The 14,672-nt window shown below is 40.8% G+C and overlaps 1 protein-coding gene across 4 annotated transcripts in view; it reads left to right on the forward strand.

Moving 5' to 3' along the window:
• abr (ABR activator of RhoGEF and GTPase) overlaps nucleotides 1-14,672 on the forward strand; it is a 122,331-nt gene that overhangs the window by 27,836 nt on the left and 79,823 nt on the right. Inside the window, exon 1 of one of the 4 annotated variants that reach the window (XM_076889022.1) lies at nucleotides 4,709-4,766. The exons of the other annotated variants lie outside the window; for them this stretch is intronic. Coding sequence (XP_076745137.1) covers nucleotides 4,724-4,766 — 43 coding nt within the window. The 5' untranslated portion in view covers nucleotides 4,709-4,723. Of the gene's footprint in view, nucleotides 1-4,708; nucleotides 4,767-14,672 lie in introns of those variants that run through there. 4 annotated transcript variants of the gene reach the window in all.

Below are 14,672 nucleotides of genomic sequence, written 5' to 3' on the forward strand. Positions count from 1 at the left end.
CTCAAACTTGGTTACACAACTTAATCAGTGGACTTTCCAGATGCTTGTGACTAAACCAAAGAAACAGAGTGGACAGTAATGAACTTGAGTTTCACATGCAGCATGCATAGGCCAAAATCTTTTCATTAAGCTTGCTAATATTTACACCAACTGGTTAATTACACTACACTTGCACCGCTAATGCAAATGTAGATGTTTTAGAAACCTTAATTAAAACTAATTGGGCCTACAATGTGTTTTTCATTGTTCTGTGTGCCAGGGCATTTTTAATTTGCAACAGTTTTTTTCTCATTTTGTATCCTGAAACAAATAAATCCAGTAGCGAATTCTTTTTTTTGTTTGTTCATTATTTAAACAGAAGTCATAGCCATATATGTCCTTAACTGCTTTTTCAGGGCTGGAGTTATCCCAGCTGCCATGAAATAATAGGCAGGCACGCCCTTATGTTGCCCATAAGGCTAATAATCCACCAATCAATCCATATACCTTTTGCACACTTACTCTGGACGTATCTCTGAATCAACCACTGGTCTATTATAATTTCCCTCTTTTTGACTTTTACAGAAAGCTCTGAACTGTAGTGTTACTATCTCCTCCACAGCCTGAGTGGCACACGGTCTCTGACTTCTGCTTCGCTGCCAGCCTGCACTGTAACCTTCAGAGTATTAGCTAGACTTGTCTCTGGCTCGCTTTGGTTCCACGTGCTGCTAAGGGAACATCAAAGGAAAGCCAGATTACGTAATGGCTAGAAAACGGGCATTTTGGCTTGGCAAAGCAGATGTGGCACGTGCACGGACATGCACATATGTCAAAAATGATTTTCATAATCCACAGTGAGGAAGGCTCAAATTTATGTGCAGCTCTGAGGGAGCATTAAAAATCTTTTCTCATTTTTGGTACATCCTGTCACTTCAGCCCCAGCAAACCTTATAAAAATATTACCGTGTGAGTCATGGTGGGCCATTTGGCTGTTTGTGGAGGGTTAAATGGGCTACACAGTCTCTCATTTCTGCTGCCACTACTTGTGGATAGTAATAAACGACATGTTGCTGGTGATAGTAATCTGCTGCCTTTCCTGACTAATCATACACCGAGTCTCAGATGCTGAAGATTCCTCTCAAATAGGTTTCCACAGAAACCCCGCACATAAAAGAGAATTATATTAGCTGACTCTAAAGTGTATGTTGTAGGCTCAGTTTCTTGAGAAAACAACAGACAGGTGACAGTTGTCTTCTTCTTTGCCGCTTCCTTTAGGGGTCACCACAGCGGATCTTCTGCCTGCAGCTCTACTAACTTTGCGTGAATGTTAGTATGCAGTTAACCTGCATATCCCATTTAATTACTCATTAAATGAAGTTGCAGGAGCACTGATCCACATTATTCCAGCCTGCTTTAATACCTGTCTAACACCATAGTTTGCAAAATCCCTGAATACATGAAAGGTTTGATATCTTTTTACACATCTATATCAGCCCAGAATTACCCAACCCTCACATCCCTGATCAAACGGGGTTTTCACAGACTGTCAGTCTTGTTGTCTGGTTTCCCTCAGCAGCATATAAACTGTAATGGATGGACTTCACTGCTGGCCAACAGCAGTCCCAGTTCTGTCTTTAAGTGTTTAATGTTAGCAGTTAGTTGGTTGTCACAGGGCTTGCTTCAGCAAATTGGGGCACAGCAAAGTAATTTTGGATGGCTTCCCAGTAGAATTTCATAGGGGAGGTTAATACAACAGGGGATGTCTCATTTATCACTCCCTACAAATCTATTTGGACCAAACTCCCCAGCTCTCTCGCTCTCATTCTCACTCTGCTTGAATAGCCACTAGCTCTGATCTCGATGCCAACAGCAACACATCCAAATCAGTGGGATCTGGTAGTGTTTCCAAACACGTCAGCTATGGTGTGACTGCAGAGAGAACACTACACAATACAAGCCAAGCAAGCCTCTTAAATCCCCAATTCACTATGAGGATGACATTCATTCATTGTTGGTAAAAGGTTGGAGCCTGAGCTCTTCATTTTAATTGCAGAAATTCTTGAACAGATGCAAAGGTCACAAGTAGTGCAGCAACAGGTTCAAGAACCTGCAACAGGGTCGCCTTTGTTCCTTTGTGATATTTAAAATCAGACTGTACTCATAACTACATTTCAATAAATCTGCTGTGACTACAGTCAAAAGATAAATACCCAATCAGAGCATTATTAATAATTCAGATACTACTGTTTGGTACTACTGCTCCTAGCACACTGATGTGCACTCGTTCTGTGTGCATTGAAAGTGGAGGCAGAGAAGTGGTTTTGCTTGGTAAGAGTGGAGCCGTGTTGTGTAATTTCATCTGTGCTTCATGTGAAGTCTTGCATTGTTTTCTTTCTACCGTTCAAGCTCATCCATTATGTTGATAAATGGATGAGTCTGTGCTGTAGCTATAGAAACGCATTTAGAGCTGTTCTCTCACATGCGCACACAGACACACACACACATGCACACTTACAGTAGGGAAGAAAGAATCTGAGTCAGCCTAAAAGCACTGTTGTTATGTAATGCAGCCATCTCTACTGCCTCTTCAGTAAACCGCTACTCTGCTTTGTGTTCAAACATCTTCCTCCCATTGGGTGTCCTCAAGAGTGCGCCTTTATGTAAGGGGCATCATGTTAGCTTCTCCATAACAGTTGCACAATGTTCCACCCTGGTTTGGGTGTCTGAATATAGGATCCTGGAAACATTAATGGGAAAAGAACAGTTTCACCGTTTATCTAGCAGACATTTATAATCTCCTTGTCAGGATCCACTTTAGAGGACATGATGTATAATGTGGATACTGTTCTCAGTTCTAAAAGAGAGATGAATTACGTTTGATATATACGATTGGAGTGAATGTGAAGAAGTGGTGAAACCTTAAAATATGGATACGGTTAAAACCTCATCCTTTTAGGTGAGTCCAGCTGGAAGGAGCAAAGGGGGGAAATCTGTCACCGTGTCATAACGCTAGCTGCTCGCTCACTCACTGGTAACCCAGCTGGTGTTTCCACTGTAACTGTGGCCGCCTGGGTTCATTCAGTGACAACCTTGTGAATAATATATGAAGCTTTTTGCTCTGCGTTGCGTGTTTCGGTGGCTCTTTTACATCTAGTAAACAAACTGAAACGAAGAAGCCATCGATTACTGGAGCTGAAAAGCAGCCAAGTGCTTTTATTGCAGTAGTGAAATGACATCAAACTTATTTTCTGTGTGCAGAGTTTCAGCTTACAGAGCTTTCACTCTTAAATGCTGGTGATTGAAGTGCAAACTTGGCGGTTGGCTCTGCGCTTCAAGTCAAATCTTAACTTCTAATAGGAGCTTAAAGGTTAAAAAAGAAAAAGGTACACATAGAAAAAAATAAATAAAACAGACTTGTGCACTTGTATTACATCGCAACGGTTTCCAGCTTTACTCATAAATCTTATAATTTTATTCCACGTAACTGTGCATTTCATTTTGGTTACCAAGAGTTTATAACTGTTTTCAGCATGCATATAAGCACCTTCTACATTATGTTAGCTATGATATCTGCATTGGAGGTCATCTAACTGTAAGCGAATATACAAGGCAGATTAATTATAGCACAACTTAAGTATGTTACCTCGTCCCTGAACACGATTTCTGCAAAACACATGTCAGATAGACTGACGTAATGTATTTTGATCATTTTGACCTAACTCACTGATATACTGGCTGAGCCCATAAACTCAGCAACAAAGAGTTTACAGCTGTTTCCTATAGACTTCTATAAGACCATAAGTCTATGTGCAACCACAGCTATTGCCCCCCTGGTGGTCGTTAAATGAAATGCAAGTTTAAGTTACGTCCATATTTGATACCGTTTATGAACATGACATGTTTGTTTATCTAGGAGACATGGTTTAACATATCTTTCCAAATGACACGATATTTAAGTGCCTTATGGAAAAAAACACTAAAATTTATGATAGCTGACCTAGCAACAAGACTGGAAAGACTGGGAGCTCTTGTTATATTTTGTTGATATTGGAGCTTTTGGTGTTGATACATTTTTTAAGTAAAAATTTAAGAAAGTGGAAGCTTGTGTTTTTCCCCCAATTTCTTGCTGTTTCTTTTGAAATATTCAATTTAACTCCAAAATCAATTCAAAGAGCAACGAGAACATATATTAAACTGACTTTTGATGTTATTTTTGTTCATCAGAAAGCTTAAACTGAGTCATTATCCAGCTGTTAACAGTTAAATTACATTGTTAGCCAGGTTCTGTTTGCAAAGCGTCGTGCCATCTTCACAAGCTCTGAAATCCTTTGTTGTGCTTGATGTTAGAGGGTGTGTCATGTGTCTGAGTGTGTTTGTGTTCTGTGTCTGTGGGGACCTTCACCATGTCCTGAGGGTCTAGGACTGTGTGTGTGTGTGTGTGTGTGTGTGTGTGTGTGTGTGTTAGTGTTAGTTACTATGGACAGCAGTCATCCTGTAGGGCTATGGTAACCACCAACCTGTTTTTCTTCTGCCATCCATGCCTGGCTTGCCCCAGCCAATCAGCGCATAAGAACTCCTCTGCCTCGGCCAATAGTGCGTCTGGCATGTTTACATGCTCCCGGAAGGCAGGGACCATCATTAAGCATTCAGGGTAGTCGAGCGGAAGAGAGAAGAGGAGGGGAAAAAGGGAAGGAGAGGAGGAGACAGGAAAGCGAGATGAAGCCATTATGAGTAAAGAGAGCTGATGGATGCACTCGAGCACCAACCAGTCACCCTGCCAGACTCAGGTAAACGAATGCATATAGGTCATATATCAGATCACGTTATCTTAAATGGGCCTGTAGCACATTTGTAACCATGTATAAAAATGTAGCTGTGTATGTGTTTGGTTGGCCTGTATGACTGAAGCTGTAAAACCCTTAAAAGTAGTCCTTTGTATCTGGTGCGTGTGTGTTGGCTACATGTTTGCGCGCGCGTGTGTGTGTTTGTCTGTTTCATTAAAAATTAAAGGCCAGCGTAAGCGTTGGCCTCCTGGCCTCAGGAAGTTGTCTTTCTGTTACAGTCAAAGAAACCATTCAAGTGGCTCTTTGTCATTAAATAACCCAGAATGAAGCATGGCGAAAGTAGACTAGGAGAACAGTACTATTCAGGCAGGTGGTGGGTTATTAAATCTTTTAAAAGATATTTAAACTGATGAGATGGAGGGATTACAGTCAAATATATGATTCTAAGATATTTGTAGGTTTGTACTTTTATGAGAAAATTAGGCAAACATGTAAGTTACTGTATAGTGGATCCATGATTTGTAATTAAGATATCTATAACTTTATCCATTTGGTTTCACCTGTGACCTTTTTTAAATCTCATTCAATAATATAAATAGAATACTGGCATCATTACAGTTACAGATTTCTGTGGGAAGGCCATCTTTTAAATCACTATCCTCCTTTTTGTTCCACCTCTTAATTGTGACCTTTTATAGAAGGACCAAACTCAAAATCAATGGAGTGATATCGACGAGGCCTCTGTCCTCTCCGAGTGCCAGATGGCCTTGCGCTTCAAGTGCGCTCCTCACTTTATCAGACATCGTGCTGCATCCACAAATTCTCTTATCTGTCCTGTCACTCTTTCCAGGGTCACATTTAATAGAAATCTTTTAAAAATAAACTTCTACAGCAAGCGCTAAGGTTAGCCTCATTGTCTGTACAGTCTGTGCATTTGCATTCATGCACAGCGAGAGAACAGGACGGCATGCTTTTGCTTTTACAGCTTGGCAGAAATAAAGCAGTAAGGGTAATGGTTGGTGAGCACGAGCGGAGAACAGAAACCTACGGGGACCCACTTCAAATAGCCTGACTTCCTTTTTTTATTTGTCCCCCCTCTTGTGTGGGTATTTTTCTTTAAAGTCACGCTTCAACTCTGGGGGTAGACAGGCTGCCTCAACATGATATTGTGGTTGGCTGCTTTTTTGTATATGATGCACATAAGTTAGGCTCTTTCACTTAATTAAGTGTTTCTGAAAAGTAAAATTGTACCGCAGTTGGACCAGAGTCAGCCATTGTTCTAGCAAAATACTGCAGTGGTACATCAAATAGATGAAATCCCACAGGGTGCACTTGTCATGACTAAAGATTAAAAAAAAAAGCCACTGTGCAGTATCTTTGGTGCTTGGTGAGCTTTTTAGTCTAACTGCACTTTTTAACATTGTTATCTGACCTTTTCTTATATTTTAATAACACGCTGGTAAAAATGCATGGTTGGTTTATTCACTTCAAATAAACTCTCACAATTCAACATTGTTGTTATTATTAACAACAATGTTGTTAATAAAGTGTTGTGCTTAAGCTCATTAAGGTTTTATCCCACAAGATGTTTTAAATGCTTGGTCTGTTTAAACCACAGATTGGTTTTGGACTCCACATTTTGAAGCTTTACCGTTAGCGTTTGACAGTTCCATATTCATTTTTTAACAATTTTTTTTAAATTGAAGCCAGGAGTTACTTTATATGGATGAAAGGTTGGCTGTAAACTGTAAGCGTACGTCACACAGAGAGACACACATCGGCTAATTAGTGCTCAGTAACACACCTGTACAATAATGGATTTCTTACTTTATATTGGAAGGGAAGATTCTGTAATAATACATACAGAGAAAAACCCAACAACCCCCTATCAGCAAGCACTTTGGTGACAGTGGGAAGGAAAAACTCCCTTTTAACAGGAAGAAACCTCTGGCGGAACCAGGCTCAGGGAGGGGCGGTGCCATCTGCTGCGACCGGTTGGGGTGAGAGAAGGAAGACAGGAAGAGAGACAGAGGTTAATAACAGATATGATTCAATGCAGAGAGGTTTATTAACACATACTCAGTGAGAAAGTTGACTGAAAAAGAAATACTCAATGAGTCTCGGGAATCCCCCAACCACCTACACCTATTGCAGCATAATTAAGGGAGGGATTCAGGGTCACCTGATCCATCCCTAACTATATGTTTTTTTTTGTGCAAAAAGAAAGTTTTAAGCCTAATCTAAAAGTAGAGATGGTGTGTGTCTCCCGAATCCAAACTGATATCAAGGCGGATGATCTACTCAAAGGGATCCTAAAGTTACCAGCAGCACAGACACAGGGAAAAGCTTTAGTGAGGCCTGCTTGAAGATGCCAGTCAACTCCAGCTGCCTCTGTTAGGACACCTGTCAATCAATGTGGCTGCACTCCAAAGTCAATTATCCAGCTGGATGAGTTATAAAAACTTTTCGCCCTTCAAAAATTATCCATAGATGCCAAAAACTATATGCTTTTAAATGCTACAAAGTTGGGCATTTTAACACTGACATCTAACGGTAGTGCAGCCTCAAGTGGCAACTGCAGTTTGTGCAACTTCCTCGTCGGCTTCATTTTTAAGTTCCCTAGGTTTCCCTTTGTTTAAACCAGCTGCGTCTAGTTTTAGAACCCGGCAGCTCTGAAAGCTTGGAAGTAAAAAAGACATGCATAAAAGTTTGGTTGGATATGGTGCAACAATGTGTATGCTTTTTCACACCAGTGAGGCTTATATGTACCCACTGGTTTGGCAGACTGGAAGTGGATTTTTGACATTTTAAAGCAATCACGAGAATATGATTCAGCAGGGAGTTGACTACAGTTTTAAAATAGGGTGTTTCCAATACACGTCCACATATATGTTCCGTGTAAGCCAGCAGATCTTTTAGAAAAACTGCCTTTTGGCTTAATTAGTTTCAAGAATGCAGTTTTTGTTACAAATTCTTTTTTTATTTCACAAAATGTGTACTATAGTGAGTCTTTCCTTTTTAAACCTACACCAACAACAAAGGGTATTATGGTGATCTGAAGCTTTTACAGGGCCTGTCTGAGCTGCACACTGCTGCTTCTGCGATACACCTGAAGTGTATCAATCTCACTGCTTTTAATCTGAAGCATATTCCTCTAATTGGGCCGTGGAGTGCAATAGACACTACAGTCTCTGCTAGGGCTGCCCTGAGGGCTATCGACAGCCGCTTGCATTTTAATAGCTTTACTCATTGTAGCGCCTTTGTTTCACTGCACGGTTTGATACACTTTCCATTAGCACATGCCCACGAACAAACGCAGAGGGGACCAGATGCCCACACAGTGGAGCTGCTCTACTGTTGTAACTGTGCTCAGTGTGTGTGTGTGTGTGTGTGTGTGTGTGTGTGTGTTGGCCATGTACAGCTTTACTTGATCTCGTCACACCTGCTTCAAGCACAGGCATGAATGTGGGAAGTGAACTGTAAAACATTGGTTGGTGCATCTTTTTTGTGCGGGTGTGTTCAGTAGGTGTGTCTGCACTTGGATGTGACCTCTTGTGCGTTTCACCATGTGGACTGGGGGAGTAGCTTCGGGCCCCGTGTGTGAATGTGCTTGTCCTAATCTATGGAAGCAGTGAGATGTTTCCAGCTAGTCCGAGCCTTGGGGATTTAAACCAGCTAATTACAATGTATAGGAGCTGGCTGCCATGGTAACATTGGTTTGGTGAGTTTGGAGTTTGCTAGAGGGGGGATAACAGCAATTTACCCATGTAAATCTGTAGTTGGGGGGGTCCTTATCTCTTGCTGCCTACAGGCACATGGCACATGAAGATATGCAGCAGTAGAATTGTCACTCATTTGAGGTATTAAGGGACATGCCTGTTATCGGACCCTTCTCTCCAGGGAAGTGCTCTGGATGTGTGCACACAGGTTGTGAAGTAGGTAATGGGAACCACTTTATTAGCCTCATCCCAGTACATTGGTATTAGAATGCATATTCTTTTTTGGTTGCTCCCTTTAGGGTTTGCCTCTTTAGCATCCTCTTCTCTTATACAAACCCTCTGTTATTCCTCCTTCACTACATACATGAATCTTCTCTGTGATCTTCCTGTTTTCCTCCCACCTAGCAGCTTCACACTCACTGTCCTTTGTCAAATAAATATTTTGCTCAGTTTGCTCGCAGAAAGTCTGTGTGCCTGAACATGGTTGGGCTTTCCGTTTAAAAGGCAAGGCTCTCCTGTTATCTTTCCGTTAAATCTGATCTTTTGGACTCCCTTCTACTCGTTTCTCTCGTTCTCTATTAACTAATGTGGGAGTCTCGCAGCTTGTTTTCCATTAAAGTGTGCTCAGCCCATTTCCTCAGCACAGTGGTAAGTGCGGTGAGAGTAGCCAATCATTATAATCGCAATCAGGCTGGATACAGGAAAAATGGGAACAAAGACCCCAGCTTAAGTGATGAGTCACAGACCAGCTCCTCACAGCTCTCGACACTTGCGTAGTTAGCATTTTGTAGCATTACATCAAGCGGGATAATCTTCTGTTTGTTGAAATGGAAAATGTGCATGCTGAAATTTTGGGTTTGAATAAAAAGAAAGCTCACTGTTATTAATCAGTTTTCTTAAATAAAACCATGGAAATGTTTCAGAATTATTTTTTAGTCAGATGCAAGCGTAGTTATGGTGATACTGACATGGTGCAACAATGCAAAAGGTCCATTACAGGTTGTCAAGAACAGACAGAAAACTCACCGCAGGACAGAATCACAGTGCACAGTAGCAGTATAAGTCTGCATTCATAGAATACTTTCTGATTTTTCTAGCCAAGTGGCAAAAGAGCAAGCTTGCAAAATTATATTTGAAGTTACAAATCTAAATGTTTATTTGGATCACTATCAGTGTTTTGTTTTTCCTGTATGGTGAAGGTTTGCATGACTCATTTACACCTCTTGTATTTCAGACAGGTTCAGTCATTGGAAACTAAAAAAGTAAAATAATCATTCTGTTGTAGAGTTGAGATCATTTTCCTGTTGCGTGACCAGTTTTTATGTCCAGCTTAGCTGTCAAACAGATATTATTTGACTCATGTGACTAGAATATTTTTGCTGTCTTTAGACTCTTTAACACTTTACTTTAAAAGCTACACTCTGCTTACTGATCAGCAGTGTCATCTTACACAAGGTTAAGACTGGATTGTAAAGGACTATTATGCTAATATTGCCAAGGTACTGAATTCATGCTCAAATAAAATTCCTATTTAGTCCTCAAGTAAACAGAATAGATTGGAATCTCCACATCTGCCTCAACAGCTGCCTGTTGTCAGCTAACTTTGCTAATAAAATTAGGACCAGTTACATCAATTATTTTGACTCATTGCCATATTTGCATAGAATGAAACTGATTTCCAGTGATACCGTATTCCCACTGGGTATCTCCTTCAAATATAATGCGAGGTCGCTGCTACTGACGTTAAGTGGAGTAGCATGGAGTAACACTTTTAAACTTCCCTGTCGTGCCATCATCAATCAACGTGTGTCACTGGGGAAATTAAAAGCCCACATGTATACTGTCAACACACACAAAATGACCATACATCTGTGAGGCCACTGATGTACTGTCATGCTGTCAAGGCTACATGAGGCCGGGAAGTCCAGGAGATGAACAAGAAGCAGGCTTTTTGTTTTCCTTGTCTCCTCTCGTTCCTTTATCTTTGGAGAATTGGATCTGTTATGGCTGAGCTCACTTACATCTATTGAGAGAAGCTCTAGAGACACAGAGGAATATCTTGCCATCAACCCAAAACACAAACACACATACACACAGTCTCTTTTTGAAATTACTACATTGGGCCCTGGCTCAGGAACACACATCTGTGCTGTAAAATTTAAAATGTGTGTGTGCTTCTTCACTGCTCTCTGTACAGAATCAGTTTGCAGGGCTGCTTCTCTGTGCCCACGCAGTGTAAGCTGGCTGTAGGGCATGATGTAATCCCTCTTCTCTAAAGACAAAATTGCTGAGGTAGGCAGCACAATTCCCACATTGCACTGAAGCAGCAACTTTTCTTCCCACTGACTTTATTAGTGTGCAAATGTGCACAGGCAGACCTGGCTCTGAGACATTGTGCATAGAGAGAGGGAGAGCTGGCAGGATGTGAAAGAAAGCGAGTGTAGGAACTGTAGCGTTTCCTCCTCCACTCTAGAGTAGAGCAGTGGCTTAACCAGCTGACAGCAATTTATCAGTATTCACCTTAGTTACAACTTCATAGATTCCTCTTTCTTCAATTTTGTGATTGTTACATTTTTAGATTTCCTTCAAGACAGATTATTGGTTGAACTCTCCGATGTGAAATATACATATTCATATATGAATCTGTGAACATTGAGTCACTATCACTGAGTTGACTTGGAGAAAAATTAACAGTAGCTATGTTGATAGCAGCTACCAGGAGTTCGGTTTCTGTTAAATATGAGGAATTGCAGCATCATTTCATCTTCTGCCTTCTGGGTTGTCAGAGAAAACTATTTTTCTTCTAAAGAAAAAGAGAAGTTTAATAGCTAATGATAATGGCAAGCAACCTCCCACAGCCACTATCCAAACGGCTTGGGAATACACATTTTTACCTAGTGACTGATGACTGGTCTTTGGCCATCCATCACTGGCTCACAGCAAGTGTCATCAGCCTCCAGCAACTACTCACAACTGTTCGAAGAATATAAATTTTTCCCTGAAGGCTGGTAAGTGTTCACTAACTGGTCTGTGACCCTCTGTGGCTGTAGTTTTCTTTTTATTGGCTCCTTCTTGTAACGACACATTTGAAAAGCAGGTGCTTTGTGTGCCTGAGTTAACCTTATGAGGGACGGCTCCTGTGACAGAACAAAGGGAGAAAAATTCCTGAGCCTTTACTTCTATGAGAAGTAAAATGTGGGCATGTTTAATATGCAAATCCACCATTCAAACAATATATGTTGCTCAAAATAAGCAGAAGCGTATAAAAGCCTTCTTCATAGAAAGTGGACAAAAATGTTTCCACCTGTACAAAAGGAGTCACCTTCTTGTGTAGTTACAAGGCATACACACTCAGAATATTAATATGCTGCTATCACGCCTGCTATCAGGCTTCACTGTTATACTGAAGAACTTATTCAGAGACAAATCCCTTCTGTGCAGGGTGAGGGACCAACAAAAGGACATGGGAAATAGGAGGTGATTATATGTTACTGACAGTTAAAATCTTTGCACACTTAAATCATTTCTCTCTTATATCATCTTTTTATATCTGCAATAATAGTTTTAACACTTAACACTAAAAGAGAATTGCTTTGGGGGCAGAAAGTGTTAAATAGAAAATATGCTGAGGTGTTTACCCCAATAGATATTCGTTTGAGTGCATTTATAGTCTGTGTGTGTGTGTGTGTAATCCATACCATCCCTGCAGAGGGTTGTATTTAGTGTGAAGGAGTGTTAAACCTATGCAGAAAGCATTCTCCATCAGTTAGTGTTGCTCAGGCTGTTCAGTTTCACCTCCTGACACCACCACAGCAGCAGAAAGCATTTTCATCAACGTGGATGGTGATCATGGCTTATTGAGTGTGACAGGTGGATTTAGAGCTGTCTGTCAAGATGGGTTAATGGTGACAGCAATGTGAGCTGACACCGGGCTGTGGTCATTAGGTTAGGGACACACACAAACGCACACACACACCAATGAATTTCCCCAGTGTGGAATTAAAACCATATATACCCATCTATTTACTCCAGCAGTGACTCTTTGTAGAGGCTCTTTGCGTGTGCAGGAACAATAGTTTTTAAAAAATACTGTATCCGTTTACAAAACCTTTCTGTTTTAAGGTAAAGACCCTGCAGTGTCTGGTAAAACACCAACAATCTTTTTGAGTTCACATCTGGTGACAGAAGACCCCTCCTTTAAACAGACAGAGCTTTTATTTTGGAAGACCCAGGGAATGATGAGAGAGAAAGAAGAGCGTGATAAGATGGCAAGCTGCAGGAGAGAGCAGACACTGCCTGTAATCCCTGACCTATTTAATGACAACACATTTTGCATTTTGATTCCTCTAGCAGCAAATGATATATTTGCGCCTTTTTATTTCTGTTATTTTAGTTTTCATTTCAAATAACTTTAAAAAAGTCTACCGTTCAAATTTGTGTTACAGCTCTGTTCTCCAAATGTTTCGAATTCCTTTCAGTGCATTCGCTGTAATAGATTTTCTTCCACCACATGTGGAAGTTGTTTGCTCTGAAACTGCTGAGGTAGTTGGTTATGCAGATGGCAGATTTAAACACTTGGCCTTTGCAGACCTTAACACAGACTCCCATAGTTAGTGCTCTGTGTGTGTCTGTGCATGTGTGCCTGTTTGAAAGGAGCCATGTCTTATTAACTGAGGCCTCATTGATTTAACCCAATCAACACACAGCAGAGCGCATGAGTAACTGTGTATGTGTCTGTGGTGTGAGTGACACAAGGAGAGAGTCTGTGTTTCCTCATGGCCTACACCGGTTTCAATAAGCATTATGTGGAGCGCAGAACAGCATCAAACGGGTGAATGTTTGTGGAATTTCTGGCTCAGGTCCGTCCCCCTGCTTCATTGCAAGCAATAGCATGGTTTTATTAAAATCCTCTTTTTCATAAAATATGGTTTCTCGGATAAGTGTAGCTCTTAGCCTTTTGCTAGGCTTGTTCATCAAGTCACCTTTTCATTTATAAAACACTGAACCCTTGTCATTTGGTATATCCTTTAAATTTGTATAAGGGAAAGCACCTCACATTGTATAAGTTGTGTGTTGAGTACAAGTCTCTGCTGCTGATATGAGTGATCCGATAGTGATGAAATCCAAAGGAAATATTCAAGTGAACTGAAGCTGGGCACTCTGAGCTTGTCTTGAGAGCTGCTTACATCATCTAAAAATGTACTTTTTGCTGTGTTTGGATGGTAAAATATCTCATTTTTAATGGACGTTTTAGATTACAATGTGCTTTTACAAATTAGTCTGACATTGTTTGATGTATCCTTTTCTTTGATAGCAGTCAGGTGGCTAAAAGTTTTTTTTTTCCTAGACTGGAAAAAGCCAGATTACATATTCAGATGGTTCTATAAAACAGTCACAGGCCATTCCATCACTTCAAATGCTCGCCCCGTTCATAGAAGCTTGTAGAAACATGGTGATTTGAATAATTTCCAAATATGAAAACTCTACTAATCCACAGTTGGCTTCACTACAGCTGCTTGTAAGCTTTAGAATTAAGTTTGGGCAGTTTGCTTTCAATCATGCTGCAAATTGTTAAAATACCTGAACAAGAAATCCAGTTTTGATTTGTTCTTGGCACAGTGCACAGAGTGCATCTGAACTTCATGAACATACACTGACAATAGTGATTCCAATGTCCATAAAGCATAACAGGACAGTCTTTGCTGACCAGCTGGACATTGTCCACAAAGACACGCTGATGCTTTTTGGGCATTTTATGGCTTCCACACAGAAACTGCTCTTTGTGTCTGTGTTGCTTCCTCATAGGATGTGGCTGTGCAGTACTTGAATACAACATTGCCTTTATTTGAATGAGTGCTATCAGAGCGATTTAAAAAAGAGGAAGTACTGAAGCCGAGGAAGACAGGATCAGTGAGAGTTCAGGTGCGAGTCTTTTAGGTAGGACGTAGCCTGCGACATGGATAAAGTTAACTGAAAGGGATTTTTTTTTCTCTAGTCAGGCAACACTTATGGCTTTCTTCTTTGAGGCAGTGTGTGCTGTTCGTTCTCTCTTCTCCAGTGATGGCGAGTTAGGTGAGAATTTGAGTGTGCTCTTTACTCTGTGTGTAAAAATGTGGAAATGTTTACACCCACATACATGTTCTCTGCAGCGGTGTGGCGGTGTGTTGGGCTGATTTCTAACTCTGCTCTT

Source organism: Maylandia zebra, linkage group LG10, assembly GCF_041146795.1.
Source record: "Maylandia zebra isolate NMK-2024a linkage group LG10, Mzebra_GT3a, whole genome shotgun sequence".
NCBI classification, from domain to species: domain Eukaryota; kingdom Metazoa; phylum Chordata; class Actinopteri; order Cichliformes; family Cichlidae; genus Maylandia; species Maylandia zebra.